This window comes from Oncorhynchus mykiss, chromosome 15 (genome assembly GCF_057628025.1).
Source record: "Oncorhynchus mykiss isolate SJ-2025 chromosome 15, ASM5762802v1, whole genome shotgun sequence".
In the NCBI taxonomy this organism is placed as follows: Eukaryota; Metazoa; Chordata; class Actinopteri; order Salmoniformes; family Salmonidae; genus Oncorhynchus; species Oncorhynchus mykiss.
The window spans coordinates 53,899,961-53,923,368 of NC_143036.1; the positions used below are offsets into that span (position 1 = coordinate 53,899,961).

Genomic DNA, 23,408 nt, shown 5'->3' on the forward strand with positions numbered 1-23,408 from the left:
TGTATGTCATTTGTCACAGAGTGCAGTACAAAAAGCCCGGTCAGGTAACCCCTGGGTCCACAGTGACTAGAAACACAAACACTGCTTTCTAAACCACATTCTTTAGGGGAGATGTGCGGATGCCTTTACATTCATTAGACTGTGCTTGATTAATTCAATCAGACGTTAATTCCAGTATGTGCAGAGTATTAAACCCAGCAGAACTACACATTAGATGGTGAAGCGGAGTCCACCTTGGCCTGGTCGTCTATGGCCTGCTGGTGAATAGGACTGGAGCTTCACCTCTCTGTCAACAAGACAGATTGTTCTGTTCTGGACTGGGTCTGACACAATACAGAGCCACAAGTGCTGGGGAACTCCTAGGTCTCTCTCCCCCCCCCCCCCCCCCCCCACACACACACACACACACACAGAGAGAGGGGGAGAGCAGACAAGAATCTTGGCTCACCGGGCTAAGGGAGGCGAATGGAGCTCGTCAAGCCTTCACCACCTGATGACGGTTCAATCTGGCTGAAACCCTCCAGGACTTTCAGACCTCCATATTGCATGTACACGGGCAATACAGTAAACCAAGCATGCATGCATACCAGTGGAGGCTGCGGAGAGGACGGCTCATAATAATGTCTGGAACGGAGCAAATGGAATGGCATTAACCACCTGGAGACCATGTGTTGAATACCATTCTACTCCAGTCATTACCACGAGCCTGTCCTTACCAATTAAGGTGCCACCAACCTCCTGTGATGCACACACACACGCACACACACCTCCTCCTCCTCCAAGGCCTAACGACTAGGAAACAGCTCCTTGTGATCTCTACTAGTAAACACTTATAATGTAAAAGAGTTTGGCAGCCTTGACTGCAGATATTATTGTATAGACTGGAGTGCTCTCACTCCTCTGTGCATCCTCTCTCTATGCGTCTCTCTCTGTGTGTGTGTGTGGGTATGTGTGTGTCTGTGTTTTCTTTTTACATCATATTTGGTGATGGTTGACTCGATTAGTCCAACAAGACAACATGTTTTTTAAGAACAAATTCTTATTTACAACGACGGCCGATGGAAATATTGATTGCTACAGCATATTTGCAAAATATTATCGATGTAATCTTTTATCAATAACGTGAGTGGGTTGAAAATCGCGCATGGTCCCGCCAACTGAAATGACTCCTTTGACTAAGTAAACAGACGTGAACAAACTCCCATCGTGCCTACAGCTTACTACTCTTACTCGCACACAGTCTGTTCTCTCTGCCAAATTCCATGTTCTCCATTATAATATAAAACACTGTGGGGATGATAGAAATAATATGAAACACGGCTTTTATGAGCTGTTGTGAAATAGAACGACTGCATTGAGTTATCGGTTCAATCAACCGGTGTAGAGCTGGAGCGATGAGGCACACGCCCAAAGGTACGACAATAGACGCCAACGTTGCTGCAGAAGTTTACATTTGTTGTACAACATAATCACACGTCACAATTCAAATGTACAAGATTATTATATTCACTGGTTAAGTGGACTGGGAAGTATTTCCCCGCTTCCAGCCACATTACAGTATTTACAAATCAGGAGGACAATGTCATAGATGTCAAGTTTAAACAAACAAACAAACCGCACAACAAAATGCTGGGTTAAATAGCGGACAGAACACACGCTGAGTTGTTTCACCCAACCAGTTGGTTTTACGCGCTACGAGCCATCAGGTCATAGATCAGAAGAAGAAGACTGGAGGCGTGGCTTTTTGATAGTTCTATTTGGCCACCCGCGAGAGTAAATGTCATTCCGGTGAATCTGTTCTGTTGTATTGTCAACACATGTTAAGAGTGAGCGCTGACACTTTTGTAGCTTGCCATTCAAAGCAGTAACATAGTGTCATCCAAGGCTTTACAGACTTGTTCAGGCTTGTTCTATAGCTCCTGTTTGCAGAGAGCACTTATCATATCTTCAGTTAATGTCACTGCCACATCTCTCAGTAAGGGATTGGACCTCCAGAGATACACATTTGCATATCCTATTGCCCATGATGCATATTCCAGTTTTATGATGTGTGTTGGCAGGTTAAATGACTGTAAGTATAATCGGGATAAGGGATGAAGCTACCCAGACAGGCTGAGAAAACTAAGCTCCTGGTAGTCTCCTATATCCTTGCTCCGTAAAAGGAGACATGGTTGAGGTGATCCATTTGAGGTGAGCTCAATTGAAATGTCTGGGCTTGTCATGTATTACAGTAACTCATTTGACTTGAGGATGCACAGAGGCTTTCTATATGAGGTCAACAGTACATTCTACCAGTGACACGATGAGAGACAAAGCAGAACGTATTGAGTCAGAGAGAGAGAAAAAGAGAGAGAGAACACCACACATGTCATCAGATCAGTGGTAGATTATTGCCTGCATGAGGAGAGGAAGCCAATATTTGCTGAGTGATGTTTTTAAAGCCCTGAGGAGAGTCCAAACTATTTAAAGGGTTGGCTCTCTGGTTCCAACTTGGCATGGAGATCACAGGGACCTGTAACAACCTGAGCCCAGCTCAAAGCCCTTTAAATGACTTCAACTGGGCTCCGAAGAACACTGAGGTCATATGATCACAGCACTCACTGTGCCATCAACACCCCCTCTGGACAACACGTGTACCTGCAACTCCCTCTGGCTGCACATTTACCGTTATGACGTCATGTTCAGAGTGGTTAAGCAATAAGGCCCGAGGAGGTATGGTGTATGGCTAATATACAACAGCTAAGGGCTGTTCTTACCCACGACGCATCGCAGAGTGGCTGGACACAGCCCTTAGCCGTGGTATATTGGCCATATATCACAAACCCCTGAGGGTTTACGTAATTAGAGCAGTAAAAATAAATATTTTGTCATACACATAGTATACGGTCTGATATACCATGGCTGTCAGCCAAATCAGCATTCAGGGCTCGACCCACCCAGTTTATAATGATAAACTCCAATGAGACAAGACAATAATATTGCAGATATGTAAGTGTGTGTGTCGTTGTTGATGGATATGGCAGAGGTTTGAGGTTCAGAGGAGGAATAGGAGGAAGAAGAAGGGAAGTAGGAGGAGTAGGAGAGGGAAGAAGAGCAGGAGTAGAGGTTGGAGAAGAGATGGAGGAGCAGGATGAAGATGAGTAAGAGCAATAAGCGGCGACAGGAAGAAGAGGCGGAAGAGGAGGCCAGCCTTACCGTTCAGCCTCCAGGCGCATCTCCTCCCTCTTCTGCCTCCTGAGCTCTCTGCGCCGCTCAAAGTCGTCGTCCATGGTTACGCCCTGCAGGATGACATCATCATTAACGACGTTTTAGTTTATATACTGGAAGGACATACGGGTTTATCACCATCAGGTACCTCTGTATCCTGCTGGGTCATATTCATTAGGACATGGAACGAAAAACATTTTTAAAAGGTTCTGCAACAGAAAAACTAAAATAGGCGTTTCTTAAATGGTAGGTAGTTCCTCCCTGTTTCCTTCAGTTTTCTTCTGCTTGATGTGTAGTGAAAAACGACCCTGAGGTCTCTCTGCTCTAGACCTCGATACAGGGATGCATGTTTGTGTGCCTACTACGACATTCACTACCAATACTTGCAGTACATTTACTGTACATTGATTTCTCGCCAAGCCAGACACACAGTCACATTTTCCTATAAAAAAAACGAAGGGAGAAAGTGAAGGAATGACAGAGGAGGAGAAATCGTGTGAGGAGGAAGAGAAGTTGGCACAGGATGTTAACGCTCCTCACTAAAAATACCCTGGGTACGTGACCGAGGAGAGGAGCGGGACCACCCAGAAGATCCTTAGCCTGTCATCGTCAACCTACGCTCTTCTCTTACAATAACACAACCATACACAACCCCAATCTAGCCTGCTACTACAGCTATTAGTAAAGTACATTGAGTGAAAGGCTACAGTACTATACCTGAGCAGTTGATTAGATCTTGAAATATACTGTATATTCTTCCCTCTTACACCATTCCAGCCTCTCTCCCACTGCTTTATCCCAGTACGGCTACAACACAAAGAGTTCCTGCTGCTGCACAATCTTTCACCGGCTTCGGCAGTCAACAGAAAAGGCAAACGCCTCTTCCTTTCGCCCTTCTACTCCTCCCCTCCCTCCCACTCTCCCTCCCTTCCCTTCCTGCAACTCTACGTCTCTCTCTCTCTCTCTCTCCTTCCCAAACCTCTATTCCTTTTCCTGTTTTGTTTACAGAGTTGTCAGTGGTTGGCTAGGATCAGATCTGGGATCAGTTTGAGAGGCAGGGTGGCTTCCTGAGTTGTGCTGTGGATCCTGCTGTAGCCTCCTGCTCTGTGCCCCTCTGTAGCCTCACGCAGAGAGGACCTGAAAAGGGTCTCCAACACGCACACGAGGACAGGAAACACAAGGACAGGGGAGGTATGCTTTAAACAAAACCCATCACTCCCAGGGCTAGTCCCTCTCTCATTCCCTTCCTCTCTCGCTCTCTCTCTCTCTCCTCTCACAAACCCCACCTCCTTCTCATTTTAACTAGAGGGCTATCATAGTCAAACTACGACACACGTGTGATTCGGGCCAGATTATTTCCAACACCGCAATAATTTGCTCTCTATGTTTAGATACACTTACGCCATTTGCAGGAGGAAGAAAATTGGCACTTGGATTTCGGCAATTCGTACAACTGTAATTAGACAAAATGAGAGCAATAACGAAAACCCTAAAGCCTACAACAGCGTTAAGTTTAATCACATACTTCCTAAAAGCAGCACTGGGACTGAGAAAACGCTATTAGTACGAGTATGATTTGGGGGATATTTAAGAATAATGATTTATGCATAGATCATAATTTGATATTAGATTCAACTGGATTTTGAGTTTGCCTGTGAGTGCAGAGATTTGTTTTTTGCATTCCAGAGTATAACCCTCAATAAAATGGAGACATGTCAGTGTTGCACTGATTGCTTGAGAGGACCACCCATATTCTGTCAAAGCTAACATACATGGAGCAGAAGAATGGAGAGAGAGAGAGAGAGAGAGAGAGAGAGAGAGAGAGAGCTTCCTGGAATGACATATTTCTGACTTTCTCTCTAAAGGTTTCATATTAGAGCTGCCTCTCCCTGTTCACTGTAAACTATCGTCTCTCTCTCTCCACTCACTACCTCTCTCTCCTCTCCGCCCACTGTAAATTAAAGTCTCTCTCTCTCTCAGCACTCTCTTGCCACTAAACTCTCTCTCCCTCTACTGTAAACCAATGACTTTTTCCTCTCCCCACTCTCTGTCTGCCAGCTCCTGAGAGCTACAACGGCAATAATGAAACATTTACTAGTCAAATTAATGCTCTGCCGCAACTCTCTGTCTGGAACTACCCAGCGCTTAAGGAACATTATATTAAAAGCCATGTTGATGTTAGCCAGACAACGCTAGCTTCATGTCCCCCTATCATTTCAGGAGAGGTCTGTGTTAACAACATCCAAAACGATGTGTTCTCTACTCACAAGGGGAGACCACTGAAGAGAATGTGGCACCATTTCATTCTTAGAGGCATTGCAATGTTGATATGCAGTGAAATGTCGACGTATTTTTTTGCTCTGCGAGTAGAACAGCATAGGAGGCCTCCATTTCCACGAGTCATCACTGTGACACACAACCGAATCACTTTGTCTTCACCACGTTAGCACAAACACATTCATCTCAAGACTATGCCTCGGAAACTATTTGTGGAATGCAGCATTTTAACCTCCGAATGTTAGCACGGGATCTTGAAAGAGGCGCCATTTTAAAAACAACTCCAGAAGATTCTTCCAGAGGACGAAGCACTAAGTTGTTGAACAAAACAACAACAACAAAAAGCTGTCCAATGCAACGTTAACATTGGCAGGCCTGTCAGCAGATAACTTACACCCTGACACTTCTTCATCGGATAAACAGAAAGAAAATAGAGCGGGAGGGAGTTCTCCTGAGATACAACAGCAGCTTTTAGTCCATGTTATCCAAAGATTGCCCGAGTCCAAAACTGATTAAATGACACAATATTTGGACTGCCACCCACCAACTTTTTGACTGCAGCCGCTCTGGACGACTCGAGCGTGGGACTAAAATTAACTCCCGAGAAAAAGAGGCAGAACGGAAGAAAGACAGACAGAAAGAAAAGAGAAAAGCATTGATGCCAACACAAACTTGGCCTACTTAGAATATATTCTAATATATCCTTAGATAGCACCAACATGCACAGTTCACTGTTAGTGGGGACATGAAAGCAAGCATGGTTATGCTATGGGGACTCTGCCTAAGGTTTCTACTTTTGGCATCACAAGGAATGCTCTGTTCTTTTCCCTTTAAGAGAAGAGGAGGGGATTGTGGGCCGGCTCCCACCCTCCCAGCTCCCTGGCTCTGCCTGTACCTGCAGGTAAGCGCAAGCTGTGTGCACATTGCCATGGTGACCCAGGTGTGAGGGTTGGCCAGGTGTGGTTGGAGGGAGGGAGCTGGGAGAAATAGAGGTATCCCAGGTATCTGCCATGTCAGTGGTGGGCTGGCACAAGACCCAGGGATTGTGTGGCAGGAGCAGAGAGGGAAAGGGAGAGTGAGGCCAAGGCATCTTTCACCTCCTCTCTCTCGCTGGGGCCTACTCATTAGGAGGTGCTGGTGGAATGTGAGCTGTGCTCTTTGCTCTGGCCCCTGTCTGGGCCTCTCAGGTGGGGTGGAGAGGTAGGCTGCTGTCACTCTTACTCACTGTCAGTCTATCCATAGGCTACTGTGAGAGCCTGGTATGGCCATGTACAATAAACGACCACTATAATCATCCTCATCATCTTTTTTATTTAAAAAAAAAACAATTATTTCAGCTTTATTTAACCAGGTAGGCTAGTTGAGAACAAGTTTTCAATTACAACCGCGACCTGGCGAAGATAAAGCAAAGCAGTGCGACACAAACACAGAGTTGTTTGTGTGGAATAAACACATGGAATAAACAAACGTACAGTCAATAACACAATAGAAAAGTATATAAACAGTGTGTGCAAATGTAGTAAGACAAGGCAATAAATAGACCATAGTGTCAAAATCATTTCAATTTAGCAATTAAACACTGGAGTAATAGACGTGCAGCAGATGAATGTGCAAGTAGCGATACTGGGGTGCAAAGGAGCAAAAATAACAATATGGGGAGGATGTAGTTGGGTGGGCTATTAACAGATGGGCTATGTACAGGTGCAATGATCTGTGAGCTGCTCTGACAGCTGATGCTTAAAGTTAGTGAGAAAGATATAAGACAGTCATTGGCAGCAGAGAACTGGAAGGAAAGGCAGCCAAAGGAGGAGTTGGCTTTGGGGGTGACCAGTGAAATATACCTACTGGAGCACGTGCTACGGGTGGGTGCTGCTATGGTGACCAGTGAGCTGAGATAAGGCGGGGCTTTACCTAGCAAAGACTTATACATGACCTGGAACCAGTGGGTTGGGCAACGAATATGAAGCGAGGGTCAGCCAACGAGAACATACAGGTTGCAGTGGTGGGTAGTATATAGGGCTTTGGTGACAAAACAGATGGCACTGTGATAGACTGCATCCAATTTGCTGAGTAGTGTTGGAGGCTATTTTGTAAATGACACCGCCGAAGTCAAGGATCGGTAGGATAGTCAGTTGAACGAGGGTATGTTTGGCAGCATGAGTGAAGGAGGCTTTGTTGCAAAAATAGGAAGCCGATTATAGATTTAATTTTGGATTGGAGATGCTTAATGTGAGTCTGGAAGGAGAGTTTACAGCCTAACCAGACACCTAGGTATTTGTAGTTTTCCACATATTCTAAGTCAGAGCCGTCCAGATTAGTGATGTTGGACAGGCGGGCAGTAATCGGTTGAAGAGCATGCATTTAGTTTTATTTGCATTTAAGAGCCGTTCGAGGCCACGGAAGGAGTGTTGTATCTTGATCATCACAATCTTGAGTTCACCATCCTCCTCCTCTTCATCATCCTCCTGATCATCATATTGTAATATAATCTAACCATACCATTCCATTCCTGACAATGGCGTGATTATCTGCGCAACAGATTCCGGCCGCAACAACAGTATCCCCCAATTCCCCGTCCTCCGGTTGGAGACATGAATCATGTCTGGCTCTGACACTGACAGACAGGGATGGGGAGGGAGGGGGGAAAGGGTGAGTGAGAAGCTGCCCAAGGGAGGAAACGGGAGGCGTACTCTCACCTGGAGAGAGAGAGAGAATCTGAGCACCAGTCAGTCAGTCTGTCAGTCACTCCAGCCTCGGCCTGTTCCACGTTGAGGAAGAGGAGGGTCTCAAATCTGTGTGGAAAAGGAGAAAACTACTAAAACTCCATTCTTCATGCCATCCCCCCCCCGACTGCCATTCACTTAAAGTGTTCCAATGAAACCTAGTGATCAAAAGGCTCTTTCTGTTTCGAGACCCAGTTCTGTCAATGAGTGTAGTGCGAGAGCCAAGACAGTGAAATATGTCTAGACTATGACATTCACCTGGGTCAGGTCACCCCAACTGAGCTCCTCAACTCTGTCCGACTGGCTGACTCTGAGTCAGGGCTCTCTGTCTGTCTGTCAACGCTGCAGGTAGGTCGCCCCCTGATCCTGGTGCAGTGTCATTTAGGCAGTGAGCCAAAATCCTATTACACTGATCTCAGACCTGCTGGTGTGATGTTTTATGGTGGACTCAGGTCTTAGTTCAGGTCTGTGTGTACTGTGTGTGTGTTGACGGTGTCTGTATGACAGTGCAGCAGACGAGCTAATGGCCTGTACAGTAATGAGACTGAGCAGCGTCCCCACTGGAGCTGAAACTAAGCCCTGCACAGTGTAGCAGTCACTCCTTGTCAGTCAGATGACAGGCCAGGATTCCCTATTCCCACCCAGCAGTGTTTACAAAGGAGCCATCAGTACTGTCTCACAGTCACACAGCCTGCACTCTGTCTACTCATACACAGAGGAGAGGAACAGAACAGAGGTTTAGCTGTACTAGAGACCATGGTCTTCTGTAGGCAGACTGACTGACTGACTAACGCTATGCAGGTGCTCAGGGGGGCAGTTTGAGATGGGCAAACGCCAAGATGATACCTGTAGGGGTATGGGTATGTATCCAAATGTGGATAGCATACAGAGGGCAGAGGAATGTTCCATCTCTGAGAACATCTGGGAGTGTGTGTCTGTCTTGGTCTGTGTGTGTCTCTGTGCGCCCAGCCAACGTGCATGTGTCCTGTCCATCGCCACCTGTAATGATGTGTTTGGAAGAGGTTGTCCTCCCTTGGTCCCGTTCAGCGTGATCTGCCTCTCCTCTCACAAGCCGGCCCCGTGCCTCGCCTCCATTAACACATTTACTGCCTCTGGCCCAGCCCAAGCAGTGAAACACGCCAGGATGTGGCCACATCAATTCACTGGAGTTTTAGGCATGGGGGGAGGCCATGATTTCTGACTCTCTTTCTCTTTGCCTCGCTCTCTCCTTCACCCGTCTCTTAGTCTGTCACGGTACAGACACTGCTGTTGGACCGCAAAGGCATGATCCGACCAGCTGCTGACTACGTGCTCATTGTCAACACTGGGAGAATGTGAGGAGGAGGAGTGTGTGTGTGTGTGTGTGTGTGTGTGTGTGTGAGACTGCACATACTTCCTCCCCTACATACTGATGCCAAGGGGTTGTCAGACAACTCAGTTGACCCGAGGACAGATCCTGTGGTGTCAGAGCAGAAGACTTTAGCGGGGACACATCTTTCCTTGGGCAGGATATGAGGTGGCCAAAAGCATCTGAGCTCAGCTCGATCTCAAAACCATCTGCTTCATATGTTCGGGCTCTATCCGCTCCAAAACAAATTCATTCCGCGAGAAGTTTCGGGTTAGCGCTAATACGGAAGAATTCGGCAAATTAAAGCACTATTCATAGAAGATTGGAGAGCTGAGAGCCCATTGGAAAGGGCAGTATACGGACCGACTAAACTTGAATTCTTAAGACGCACCATCATTAGTGACTTAGTCTGATGATCACACACAATCCCTCCCAAATCACCACAGATTGCTATTGTGTTGACTTTGGCTGTAAGATTGAGGAGTGAGGGGAAAATATTGGGGCTGAAAAAAAAAATGAAAAAAAAGAGGTCCAAGCCTCTGAGTTTCCACTTGGGGATGAAAAAGGAGACTCCAGCATGCATTCCCAGACAATGGTTCACGATCCCTGACACATCTCCTTTCCCAGACGAATATTCAGACTGACTGCTAGCTATAGCCTAAGGTCACCTGTAACAGCTCACAGCTGAGAATCCGTCACCGACACACTGTAATCATCACAGGCAAAAACGGATCACTGGATGTTACCGTCCAATCAGTGTTGTGCTAGACAAGGTTCTTTCACTGATATGCTTGACATCGCAGCTACTAAACCTAGTGTGTGATGTAACATGTTGATCAAATTACTCATATAACCCTTTTTTGGGAAGGAAAAAAAGGCACCCGAATGCCTTACATAATTCTGATAAGAGATTACAAATTTAGCCCCATCCTGGAACATTTCGATACATTTCCCAGTGCCAGTGTGATTAAACGTGGCTTTTTTGGCGTGGCATGTTCAATTGGTGTTTTAAATAGAACATTAGGTCATTGGAATAATCTATTTTTACTCTTCTGGTTTGGTCCCAAACACGGTTCTGTTCCTCCTCTCCTCTCCACTCCCCCAGTAATGCTTATTAAACCTGTTAAACGTGTTATGACCTCCTCTCTCCCCCCAGAGGGGCCTTCCTTTTCGGCCTGACACACACACACACCTGTACATCAGCTTTCCTCAGTTGATCAGCTTCAACCTTCGCTACATGTCTGTCTTTAAAAGCACCATGTCGGAGACTCGTCGGCAAAGACAAATACACCCACCATGCCATAGTTAATTCACGTCACCATGGGTTAAACCATCAACCCTAGTCCAATACTCAGTCCAAATGAGATCGCTGCCAACAGCTGAGACGAGAGGACAAAAGAGGATGTCAGTAAAACATAATCTTGCTATCAACGTTGCTTTTTTAAGAGAGTCATTTGCATTAGGATTAGTTTATACAGTGAACCCTTTAATGACATCGTAAAGATTCAGCGAGTTTCAGAATGACGAGCAACGGCAGTACATGAGATGAGGTCTTTTCTCCTGTCCTCGTTGTGTTTTAAAAGGCTCGTGCCGTGCCTTAAATGGTGCGCTTTCAACGTCAGATCCACAATCAGCCCGTATCAGAGCAGCGCGGCCCAAGGAGAATAAATCCCACACAAAATAGGGATGTTTTTTTTTGTACTCCATCAGAAGGCTACTGCTCACTGGCTGTACTCCATATGACCAAATATGGAAGAAAAAAAAAAGCTCCCTTTCCCGTAACCTAACTGGGAGAGAGAATTTTTTCTTCTTCTAACTAACATGCTGTGCAGTGAGATACAGGCAGCTCTCCCACTCATAACATACTGACCACAAAAGAGGCCAGGGTTCAAATAGTATTGGGAATTGTTGAAGTTCTTTGAGTGTTTGCTCGGAGTCTGCCTGGCGTGCCAGATGGGGTGGGGATTGCACTTTGGGGGCTAGTCCAGTGGTTCCACTAACCCTGGCAAGCTCAATCAAGCACAGTTAAACTCTTTGAAAGACTTCAAATACTATTTGAAACCAGGTTTGGTTCGGGCTGGCTGATGATGGTGGCATCCCTGGGACAGTGCAAAGTAAAAACCAGAATATTATTAGACTGGCTTGCCCTAGACAAGAAGGACCACATTGCAACTCTATATCTTTGTCTGGCTGGATCGCTATGGTACAAGGGTGTGTGATCCTGTGGTAAAGGCCGACTCCATTTGAAGCCAGTAGGGAGTTGAAAATAACTAACCTTTCTTTGTTCATTTTTAGACAAATATACATATTTCTCTTCCACGAAAGGGTGGACATTCTGCACTCTAAAGCCTGAAGGACTGTACCGTAGGTTACATTTCTCTTGGCTGAACACAGTCTCAATCCGAGAGGTCTCAGCCCTGCGCTGCAGTTAGAAACCGTTTGTTTATCTGCCCCCAGACTATTTGGTCCCTGACAAATGCCTGCCACTGTTGTCAATCAAAGAAGGAAACCAAACGACTGGCCAAGAGGAAAAAAAAAAAAAACATTCAACCCAGCAGTAGAACAAAGCAATAAATAAGCTCGCTTGGCTTTTTCCCTTGTATTTAGTCAAGACGGAGTGGTTTTAGCTGTCAGCATGTAACCTATGAAATAATACATCAAGACTCTAGTCCAAATATCCAGAACACCAACTAATCTCAATAAATATCTGCCTCCGCTCTTGCCGCAGGTTAGCGTTTTTTTTGTCATGAATCTTTTTGGAGGCAGCTCTGTAGACGGGTCACTAGCTAGCAGAGCCTCAAACTCATAACATCTGATTTGAAACCTAACCCTAACCTTAACCACACTGCTAACCTTGAATGAAGACCACAAATATAAAATAATATAGCCAATTTTGACTTTGCAGCTGGCTTATCTAGCGGAAATCGCACAGTTCTGTCTCCAGGGCAAGATTAATGACAATAAACATCAACCTTGACACGGGATATCAACAGCCTTTGTCTTGTGTAATTCCACTAGGACATACAGTACACTAAATGTTGCCATCTTCTTTCTATACTGACGTGACTATGAAGCCGCTCTACAGCAGTTTGACAGAAGGGGGTGGGTACTGAATGAATCCTGACTGAATCATGTTTAGGGGACAGGAAGCTCACTCAGTTGAAACACTCACTCACTCACGACCGGGGACTTTGACGAATGACTCGCTCTCCGCACCTGTTCAGGAGAAAGGCTTCCTCTTCCTCCACCCTGTCTGCATCCCAAATGGCACCCTATTCCGGATACAGCGCACTTCTTCAAGAGTAGCGAACCACGTAGGGGAACGGGGTGCCATTTGGGACACGTGCCGTCAACGACAACCCACCATCTTGACACCTGCCATCTTTTAGTATAAATGACCCCCCCCCAACGGGCCCTGAACCACTCCTCGACAGATTATTAATCTGACATTCACTGACCAGAGAGAGTAGCAGGGTGTAGCAAGGCTGGGGTGTTGACACCTACATGATGTGTTTTACTCAAAGCAAAGCACTACTGATGCCAGTACAACCAAAAGGTCTGGATCTGCTACATCTCTCTGTCTCCAGGTTGGGGGCACTCGGATGGGAGCACATCCTGTACCAAAATAGACCTGTGTGTCACTAGAGGCCCCAATTCATGTATGGAACATAGTGAAGCGTAAGTAACAGTAACCTTGTCCTCACCAAACCGTCGATTGCGATCGATCTCAAAGGCATTCCTAGTCGATCGCCAAACATTTCTATTAAAAAAAACTGCGATAAAGCCAATTCATTCCTAAATGTTTCTGTCTCGCGCTGTTGACAGTAGGTGAACTTGTTTAATCTGCCCTGCGTTCCTGGTAGGCGAAGTGTTCCCATTTTGAACCATTTCATGTGTCTGAAGATACAAACTCCACCTACTCAGCGTGCCCGGAGAGCAAATCAAGTGCACCTATAGGCCTACCGCTAGCAAATCGTTTTGCTCAGACCATGTATAAAAATTTAAAAAATCTAGGAATATTTCACTTTCTCTGGTCATAGGAGTAACAACATGGATTTGTGCGTGATGCAAAAATAATGCAGCGTGAGTTTCGCGCATCAGCTCGGGAACACGGTCGCCCCTTTTTGGTCAGTCTTAGCCGAGGGACGGTCCCACTGTGAGAAACGGACCCTCTGATGCTCTCCCTCCGCTGAGACTGACCATCAAATCCAGACACAATCAGTCCAGTAAAATAAAGAATGCACATTGTTTATGCTCACTGATCTGTGTTACGCAGGTAACACAACAAGATCATATACCTTGAGTTTAGAGTTTGAGTTTATTTTATTTTTACAGGGACATTAATCAACGTTTCAGTAAAAGTGCCGGTTTTAGCCACCTGGCTAATTTTCAACAGCAGTCCCTGGGCAGGTTATTAAAAACAATTACAATATAGACAATAGCAACATAGGACAAGCAAGACGTAGCATACAGACAGAGCAACATAGGACAAGCAAGACATAGCATACAGACATAGCAACATAGAACAAAAAGCAGCAAGACAAAATTCATAAAAGCAACAGAGTGTTTCCACACCTCACAAGCTACAGACGACATGGAAAGCGGCAACACACAGCTAGGGACCATGTTCACAAATCTGATTGACCTTTAGCCCTGTTTTCAAGCATTTTGTGAAAGTGTGATATGTGGTGCAGTTATGTGTGTCAGATGGCAGTGTATTCCAGACATGGGAAGCTCTCACAGAGAAAGCGGATTTACTAAAGGTGCTTTTCCTTAAGGGAACTATACAGTCACCTCTCATGGCAGACCTTGTGGATCTGCTGCCATATGTTTGGGTTTTCTGTTTAACAAAAATACTGAGTGGAGGGGGAGCCAGGCCATTTAGGATCTTGAATACAAGACATGCGTCGGTGTATTGCACAAGATTTTCCCAACTCAGGAACTCATGCTTTCTGAGGATGTAACAGTAATGATGGCTATTGGGCTTCCTATCAAGCACTTTGAGAGCCTGTTTGTAGACAGACTGAATAGGTCTTAATGTTGTACAGCAAGCTTGGGCCCAACTAGTGAAGCAATATGTTAAGTGGGGGAGTATCATAGATTTGAAGTACAGTTTTGCTACCTCTGTAGTCAAACAATTTTGTATAAATCGGATATGAGCTAGGTTGAATTTGGTTATTTGAATGACCTTTTTCACATGCTTTTTAAAAGAGAGGTTGGACTCAAGTATGATGCCAAGGTACTTAAAATCAGATACCACCTGGAGCTTCTCCCCTGACACACAGACGCCTGGCTCAGTAGCATCTGTTGCCCTCTTTGTGAAGAACATGCAAACAGTTTTTTTTCACATTGAGATGCAAACACGAGTCACTGAAATATAATTAGAAAATGTTCTGAGTTGATCCACATTATTATGACACAGAGCAGTGGCGGATGGACCCAGACAGACACTGTATCTACCACGGCAACTGGAACACATGTTCTGGAACATACAAATGTATTTCTCATAAAGAAAAAAAACAAGTATCAAACATTTCTGACAAGTTTCCCCTAAAAAAAAATATTTATGTTTTGCAGAGATTGAGAGACCCTTCGATTGCCAGAGGAAAAAAAATGAGGCTATACTTTCGACCAGGCACATCGGAGTGATTTATGTGCCTGGTCTGTATCACAGTGGGAGAAATGACTTCCTGTCATGCCTTTACATGGAAACGCACAAGCAGCACGAGCTGCAACGTAGCCATGACGTAACCGCTTACACACCAGGAGAAGCTTGTGAGGCCTGCTCAGATCATGACGGGCTGAATCAGACACTGATAGATGTTTGTTTATCTCCTTTTGTTCTGTCTGTGTCTACCCAGGGGGCCGTGTTGCCTCGCAGAAAATTGGTACCATGACCACTGCTTCAAAAATGACACGTTTTACCTTAGAGCATACATTTTCATCAATCCGATCGTTTAGCCATGCGCAAATCTGTAAATCCGGCTGTCTGAAGCGTCGCGCAAGGATATTCAAGGGTATTGTGTGACAAGAGATCTTTCAAAATAAGGGGCCTGTTGCATTCCTGGGGAGAGATAGGAGAAAGATAGAGGAGAGAGTACCAGCGAGAGAGAGAGAGAGAGGATTAAGATTCTAGCTCTAGCACGATGACCTCACCGAGGGCTATTACTCTGAGTGGACGGGGGGGGGGGGGGGGGGGAGGTGGAGAGATCCAGCATTTACGCTGCTCCGAGACTCCCTTGTAAAAACATTTTGGTTTGTTTAGTGAACAAATACTTTTTTTTTTTTTTTTTTTAATCAGTCAGGATAACTGATTATAATGGAGCTCATTGTGACGGCTGCCGGTGCTGTTTTTGTTTCGGACGAAATACGAGGAAGAGATAAAGGACGAGGTCTGTTGCTTTTTGCATCCAAGCATCACTCAGCAGGCCTGAGCACATCTGTACGAGGGGATGGGGTTGGGGGGGGGGTGGTCACTGCATTGGGGCTAAAGGCCAGGTGTGACACTAAGAGGTGTTCAGTAGCAGTACAGATTGATGAATGGGAGTGGAAACCGTGATCAGAGACGAGGGATAATTTATCAGTCAAGCTCCGCTCTTCCATAAACTCCTGTCTGTTGAGGTTCTCATTGCACTGCCAAAACCACGGTCTTAACTGTGATGTGATGGATGTAACTAAGCTGTACCCTGGTCGAGTCTACTTCCCACCACCACAACCAAATCCCTCTGTGAGATATCCGTGAGTGAACTGGTTCTAAACCTCCCCCTTGATTTTGAAGAGCCATATCAACAACACCAACTTCTTAGACAGAAACCAGGAGTCTCCTATTCCAACCCTCTCTGTGTTCTAGAGATGCCTTGCTTACGACGCAATGTCTAGGTCTGTCTGTGTGTAATAAATATGAATGTCTATATGCGTGTTTGCCTCTAGTGTAAACATAGCTCACCTTAAGACTCTGAGCCTGCAGCTAGCTCAGTGTAAAGACCGTGTGACATAATAGTAATCGATAGTTGTGAGGTCAGGCTCCTCAAGACCATACATTCCTGTCTGAGTGGAGAGAGGAGACAACCCTTCTCGTGCCTCAGTGTTCTCCTATCCTGGAGGCTAGGCTACGCTATAGGAGATCTCGTTTCTGTGCATATTTCTGCTGGCTGTTATTATTAGTGTCACAAGGGGGTCAGAGGTCCGTCCGGGACGGGTTGCAACTCTGTGTGCCCCCCCACAGGGTGATAGTGGGTGCCAGAAGCCATTGATCTCCATAAAGCATAGGTATATCTCTCTTCTCCTAGTCCTGTCTGTCAATGGGCCCCATCCAGACGCAACATCCACACGCAGTAGCATAGCCATTCTTGTCAGTGAAACATCTTGACCATTGACGGTTTGCTAAATTATGTCAACTCAGCAGTGCTTGTCTGTCAGGACAGAAGGCCATTCCTTCTCTTCTTCTCTCCTCCTCCCTGTGGCTCTGACTTCTGACTCTGCTGCCAGGCATTCCAGGAAACACTAGAGCTCTAGGAGACATAACAAAGCACTCACTCTGTCTCTTTCTCTCTCGCTCTCTATCCCAGTCGCTCTCCCTTCCATCTTTCTCTTCCCATCTGCCCGTTCTCTCGCTCACCGTCTCCTCTCGCTCTCCCACCACTCTTTTTTTGTCTTGTCCAGTCTTGGAAGCCTCGTGGTTAGTTCTCTCGTGAGTGTTTTTGTACAATGGCGCATTGCCTCAGTTATACTACAAAGTGTTTTTGTACAATGGCGCATTGCCTCAGTTATACTACAAAGTGTTTTTGTACAATGGCGCATTGCCTCAGTTATACTACAAAGTATTTTTTACGTGCCTACTAACGCTACGTCACTGACACAACTCTGGATAAGAGCATCACTCCTATTCAACATGAGGCGACTTTTACTGCCAAACGAAGGATAAAAATTCAGCTTTTGTAGGTTAATGTACGTTATTTAAAGAGTCTACTTCCCAAATCTAGTAGAATAACACATCTCAGACAACCATGAAATTGTAAATAATTAAGTCGTCGGGTTTAGGAGAGTGCTCAGGTTCCCTTTATAGGGGTTCGTTCCGTTTTAGCTAATGGCAAAACTGGAAATGAGATTACTCTAAATTTAAGTACAATGGGAACAAATCCAAAAATCCCCAGGTTTCTTTTCTGCTAGTAATCTGCTCAGAAGGAAAACCATCTCCTTCTCACATGATACCCATCCACCTGTGCCACCTCTGAACAAGCACACACAAGCACACACATCTTATTCACTTCCAGCCTGTTCCCTCTGTTTATTATGTATTGAGCCTGAGTGACTGGTATTTCATTTCAGACGGGCTCAAACTCCGGGCCAAGCAGGGCTGGTGTACCATTACTGGTCATTAACTTTAACCTGAGCTAATGGCTTCTCATTATCCAAGGTGGTCCCCCAGATGTCTGTCATAGTAAACGGGTGGCACAGAGCTTTAGGGACAAGAGCATTCAGACATCCTCTTCTCTGTCCCAGGGAACATGCCAACCTGGGGTAGACATTGACACAGGCCTCCCCCTAACAAGCCTTCATTGTTCTACATTTTCCCTCAGCTGCTGGGTTCATTAAAGCAGGGCTTAATGAGGCCAGCCAGCTTGTCACCCCCCCCTCTCTTCTCTTCTACCCTCACCCCTAGTACCCAACCCAATCCATCCCAAAATCTCCAACCCCATCAACCACACCCCTTCTACCCTCCTCACCCACACCCCTTCTACCCTCCTCACCCCTATTCATCCAAACCCTCTACCCTACTCAACTACCTCACACCCACCCACCAAACCAACCCTTTAAATCTACTCCCATCTCACCCAACGTCATACGCCCACACCCCTTCCCTCTCCCATCCCCTCCACTCCTCTCCCCAAACCTCCACCCCACCCAATCGCATGTGTACATTCTATTCAACCCAACTCACTCAGTTAGCCTTGTCTCGTCTTAGCTAGCTAGCAGAACGCTCCTCCTCATGAAGATGTGTCTGCATTCATCTGATGAGAGGAGAGCCATTAGCGCTAACGGGCCTGTAATTAAGAAGCGCTCACTCTCCTTTAATGAGCGTGCTCACTTCGTTTAGTCTAACCGTGCATTGCGTAAAAAAGCAGCGGGGCCTAGCAGATTTGCTCCATTGTCTTTGGGTAGCCTAGCATCACACTTGTTAGCGAGTTGCTTGTTTAGAGTTGTTGTTTTGTTGACATAGTGTCCTCATCTTGGCATGTGTGGAATTGGCTGATTGCCACTTCTTTTTGCATTTCAATTTGTTAGCCGGTTTTCTCGGTCTGTCAGACTGTTGATGCTACAGATCGGGTCTTGTTCCATTAAATAATTAGGCCTACTCATCATTTTATCTTTAACTCAAGATGGCCGCCTGTTAGGGAGAAGGGTTTATTTTCAAATAGTAATACTTGTCAAACTACTTCACTAAGAAAATACTTGAAATACTTGACCAAGCAATACATCAGCTAGCTACATCAGCTAGCTTCCTACAAGTGTATGCAGGAGAGTTGAAACCCAGCATGAATCCAAATCTGTCCCTTCTTAGCAGAGTTTTGGCTAGCAGCTCAACAGCCATTAGCACCAGACCCATTGCCCTAGACCTGGGGTGTTTAACAATAACATGACTGATGGTTTCTCCCAATCACCTTGAGCAGGTCTCTTATGAGGTAAGACACACAGCCTCTCTCCCATGCAGAGGAGCTCTGATTAAAACCCCTGTCAAAAGGCAGTGGCAACGTCCCAACGGGCACCCTATTTCCTATATAGTGCACAACTTTTGATCAGAGCCCTATGGGGCCCTGGTCCAAAGTAGTGCACTATTAAGGGAATAGGGTACCATATAGGACGGAGGCAGTCCACCTGCCAGCTCCATGTTACCCAACAGTGAAGTGAATTTATGAATTACCCGATGGTACTGAAATGATTCCAAACTAACAAATTCAAGCTGGGCTCAGGTCTCGCACAGTACTATATATGGATGAAGGGGATACTTACATTCCCCTTTCTCTGAAGTGGGGGAGAAGTCTTTGGCATTATTAGGTGCCAGGAGAAGGAGAGAAACAACATACAGTAATGTGCGCACACACACACACACACACACACACAATAAACAAAATAACTGCTACATTGGGGATGGATCCTCCATGTCAGCCATTTTAGATGCTTTGATCTTCAGCTTTAAATCAGATTCCATTGCCTTCCTCTGTATGGAGCAATGACATGTGAATAGGAAAATAAATGGAAGGGGAGATCTGCTCGCTGCTTGGCTCCTCTCGTTGCTTGTAATACATTCCTGAGCAACCCTGAGAGGCTTGTATGTCAATGCCTGAATGTGCTTCTGATTACGAGGGACAGAGTACACTCAATAAACTCTTAGACCATTACTACTGCTCCTAATACCAGCCAGAACGCAGACCCCCAGACTGGGCTGGCTAATTCAGGTGGGTAACATTACTGGAGACAATAATTTTTTTTAAAAAAAAGGTCTGCACCTTTAAAAACATAACACTTGGCTCCAACAGGAGAAATGGCAGCGGTCATCGCTTCGGATTGCTGCTGTGCTGTGCAAGGGAGCGTTGTCCGAAGCCGTAGTCCTGATCCAGACATGTCAGAATGATCCAACTCAGTCTAAAGAGTACTGACACTGTAGTTCCAAGAGTCACATCTTTTGAACTGAAGCAGCACAATCATGTAATGAACCGACAATGTTTGTTACATCATTTATTTATTTATTTTTTAGGGGGGGGGGGGAGAGATGTAACTACATACTGACTCCAGCTAAAGTGTTAATCAAAGTACTGTAGTGTTACAACTAGCGCAGCACATCAGCATCCTGTGTCATACCAGTCAGAGCCTAGACTTGTGTGACTCACAGATGAGCAATATCCTCATCTCTCGTGTGCTCTCACAGTACGGAGAGTCAGCAATAAAGTGCAGAATCCTGTCTCCAGAACCCTAAGCCTGCATAACTCGAGATCTCACAGACACACAAATCATCCATTGATGTCAATCGGAGAACTCAATGACGCAAATCCTCCAGTTTCTCGAATTAAAAAGACACCACTCTGCGTGTCTGAGCATGAGGTAAATCCAAACGGCTGTATACGAATGGTAAATCCCCTTGTTACCTAAGAGCCCCGATTCCTCCAGCTGCTCTGTCCCATGAGAGCCAGCATTCATCATGAAATCCCCGCACTCCCCATCGCACTCACCACCTCCACCATCCATACAGTACCACACACACACAAAATATTACAAAGTAACTGGTTCTAACACGAGAAAACATAGGCAAAAGTTCAGTAAACTTAAAATTGATGCGTTTGCAACATTTTCCTCGTATGTTCATTCGACTAGTAATTGTTATTTTGGGCTGTGGAACTAGTTACACACAGTGATTTTGACATACAACATTTTCATACATAATTACATTTACACAGTAATTAGCATTCAACGTGTCCTCGCCTGGGATTTGAACTCACAACTACTCCAGTCACAGCGGTCTAATCTTCCAGCTACGTCACCTTGTCTGTGTCAATAACCGATTTCACCTGTATTCCTACACATTGGACTTAAAAGTAGACCTCAGATCTGTTAAAAAGTACACTTTATCATAGTGATTAAGGAATAACATTAAAAACAAAAAAGTCATATGCCCCACCAAGAACTATACAGAAAAAGCTCAAATTGCTTAAATAAGTAAATCAAATCAATAATGAGAGAATAGTCAGATTAATTGATACAAACATGGTTGAGTAGCAGGAAGCTTGTAATGCCATGAACCAAGAGATTGTGAGTTCAAATCCCAGGTGAGGACATGTTGAATAACAATTACTGCGTAAATGAACATGCACAATGTAATCATGTGTGTCAAATATGTAAGTTGAAAACATTGGAAGTTAAGATGCCAAAAATAATCATTTCCAGTTGAATGAGCATATGAGACAAATTGAGCAAAGACATAATTTCTTAAAAATGTTAAGTTCAGGTAACAACTTTGACCGAAAAGTTTACTAAACCCCCCAAAAATATGTGGAACCAGCTATTTAATAATAATTAGTTGAAACAACTACATTTGCGGGTGTTTTATTTTTTTAAGTGCACGCACACACACACACACACACACACACACACACACACACACACACACACGTCTGTTCCCTCATACCCGTGTCCCTACTCAGACTCCCTCTCCATCTCCAAAAAACATGACCTCACTCTTCCTCCACTCAATAGCATATTTCACACACACTGTTGGGATTTACCTCACTATATTACCTATAGGACCTTTAATTCCCCCAGTAACCTAAAATATGAGACTTTTAAAAAGATGATTTTACGGCCTTGATCAGCTATGTTTGTTTAGTTTTGGGGGCTGAGGAGAGGCGGAGAGAGAGAGGAGGGAGGAGAGGGAGAGAAGGAGGAATGTTAGCTGTCTTTAAAAGGGGGGGTGGGGGGTGAAGAGACTTAGTGCCAGGGGACTGGTTGAAGCACTAGGCATGTCTGTGGTCCCTGTGGGTAGACGCCAAAGGAAAACACAGAGCAAATCAGCTCGCAGAGACATTTCCTGTGCTTGTTTTATCAGATGAGGAAAGAAGCCCAGGGGCAAAAGGCCTGCTCAACAATGTTACACACTTTCAGCCCCGTCGTTGTTTTGGGAACTGAACATAAGACATCTTTGGAGGATGACATAAGTAGTAGTGTATGAGTCTCGGGGTAGTGAACTGAACTCACACTCCCACGATCACCCCCACCCTTGAAATCTATACCTTGGGGCAAAAACATTTACCTTATAAGACTTGGGTTGAGTAAGCCAAGGGTTCCTGTACCATCTCCCATCCACTAAAAAGAGAGTTGGTTGTGTTGTGAGTTGGATGTGAAAATATCCTTATACAGCTGGTGGACTTCTGGAGGCCTTGCTGCCTGCCAACTGGCATTTGATGGGTAAATGTGCCAATTATCAACCGTCTGCCATGCTACCAATTAGGGAATCTGGCCTTGAACGATAGCACTTCAAAGTCTGAGAAATGTGGGAGAGGTTTGATCTAACAGGCCTTCTAATCTGAGCCACAGCGAAAAGAACGAGTGTCAGCGTTCTTCTTCATCATCCAAACTCTTCGTTCCCCAGAAGAGTTCGACTACTTCCAGAGTCCATCCATACCAAGGACTGAGGAGACATACGAGCCTGGTATGGCACGGGTTCTAATGCAATGCAGAACCTTTCCATTGCAACCTGGCTGGGTAATGAAGAACAACAAACAGAATATAAAGTTGAATTACAAAGAGGATTTCATGCCATAAGAGGAAAGATTATATATTACTAACAACACATCTGTAAGCCAGTTATTGCATATTTGCTGGGTCCAAAATAAACAAAAATCTAGTTTCAGTTTCAGCTGGCCGCTCTTACTTCACAAATTAGGAATGCCCCATTTGCCCCCATTTTTTGATCGTCACCAGTTAAGAGTTAAGCAGATTCCTGTTTTTTTTCCTCTCTCAAATTTTCCAAATGTGCTCCAACTTACTGTGTGGTTCTGGGTACAGTGCATTCAAATTACATGCTATCATATTCAAAGCAGAAAATAAATAACAGTGAGTATGCTGTGGCCAGAGTCCAGGGCAGAATCACTTGAGGTTTAGTTCCATGTCAATCATCCTCCACTTCAAATTAACTGAACGCTCCACGGGAACAGTTGTCGAGAGGACACAAATTTGAGCTTTGGGCTCCAATTAGACTTCTCCCTTGGAGACATTGATGATGTTGACTCTTTTGATCAGAGATGAAGAAGAGACATCTTTGTTGTGTAACCGATTGCGTAATAAAGATGGCTCCTCGATCC

The 23,408-nt window shown here is 45.2% G+C and overlaps 1 protein-coding gene across 43 annotated transcripts in view; it reads right to left on the reverse strand.

Moving 5' to 3' along the window:
- The window catches only part of LOC110490253 (non-muscle caldesmon), a 55,041-nt gene that overhangs the window by 25,967 nt on the left and 5,666 nt on the right, over positions 1-23,408 (reverse strand). For 14 of the 43 annotated variants that reach the window (XR_016486752.1, XR_016486754.1, XR_016486757.1 and 11 more), the window contains exon 2: positions 3,196-3,278. Coding sequence is in view for 23 of the 43 variants with exons in the window: in XM_090200353.1 (XP_090056479.1) it covers positions 3,196-3,269 (74 nt within the window). In the remaining 20 variants the exon portion in view is untranslated. Of the gene's footprint in view, positions 1-3,195; positions 3,279-3,924; positions 4,481-8,180; positions 8,277-23,408 lie in introns of those variants that run through there. The other 29 variants (XR_016486751.1, XR_016486755.1, XR_016486758.1 and 26 more) reach the window with 4 other exon arrangements.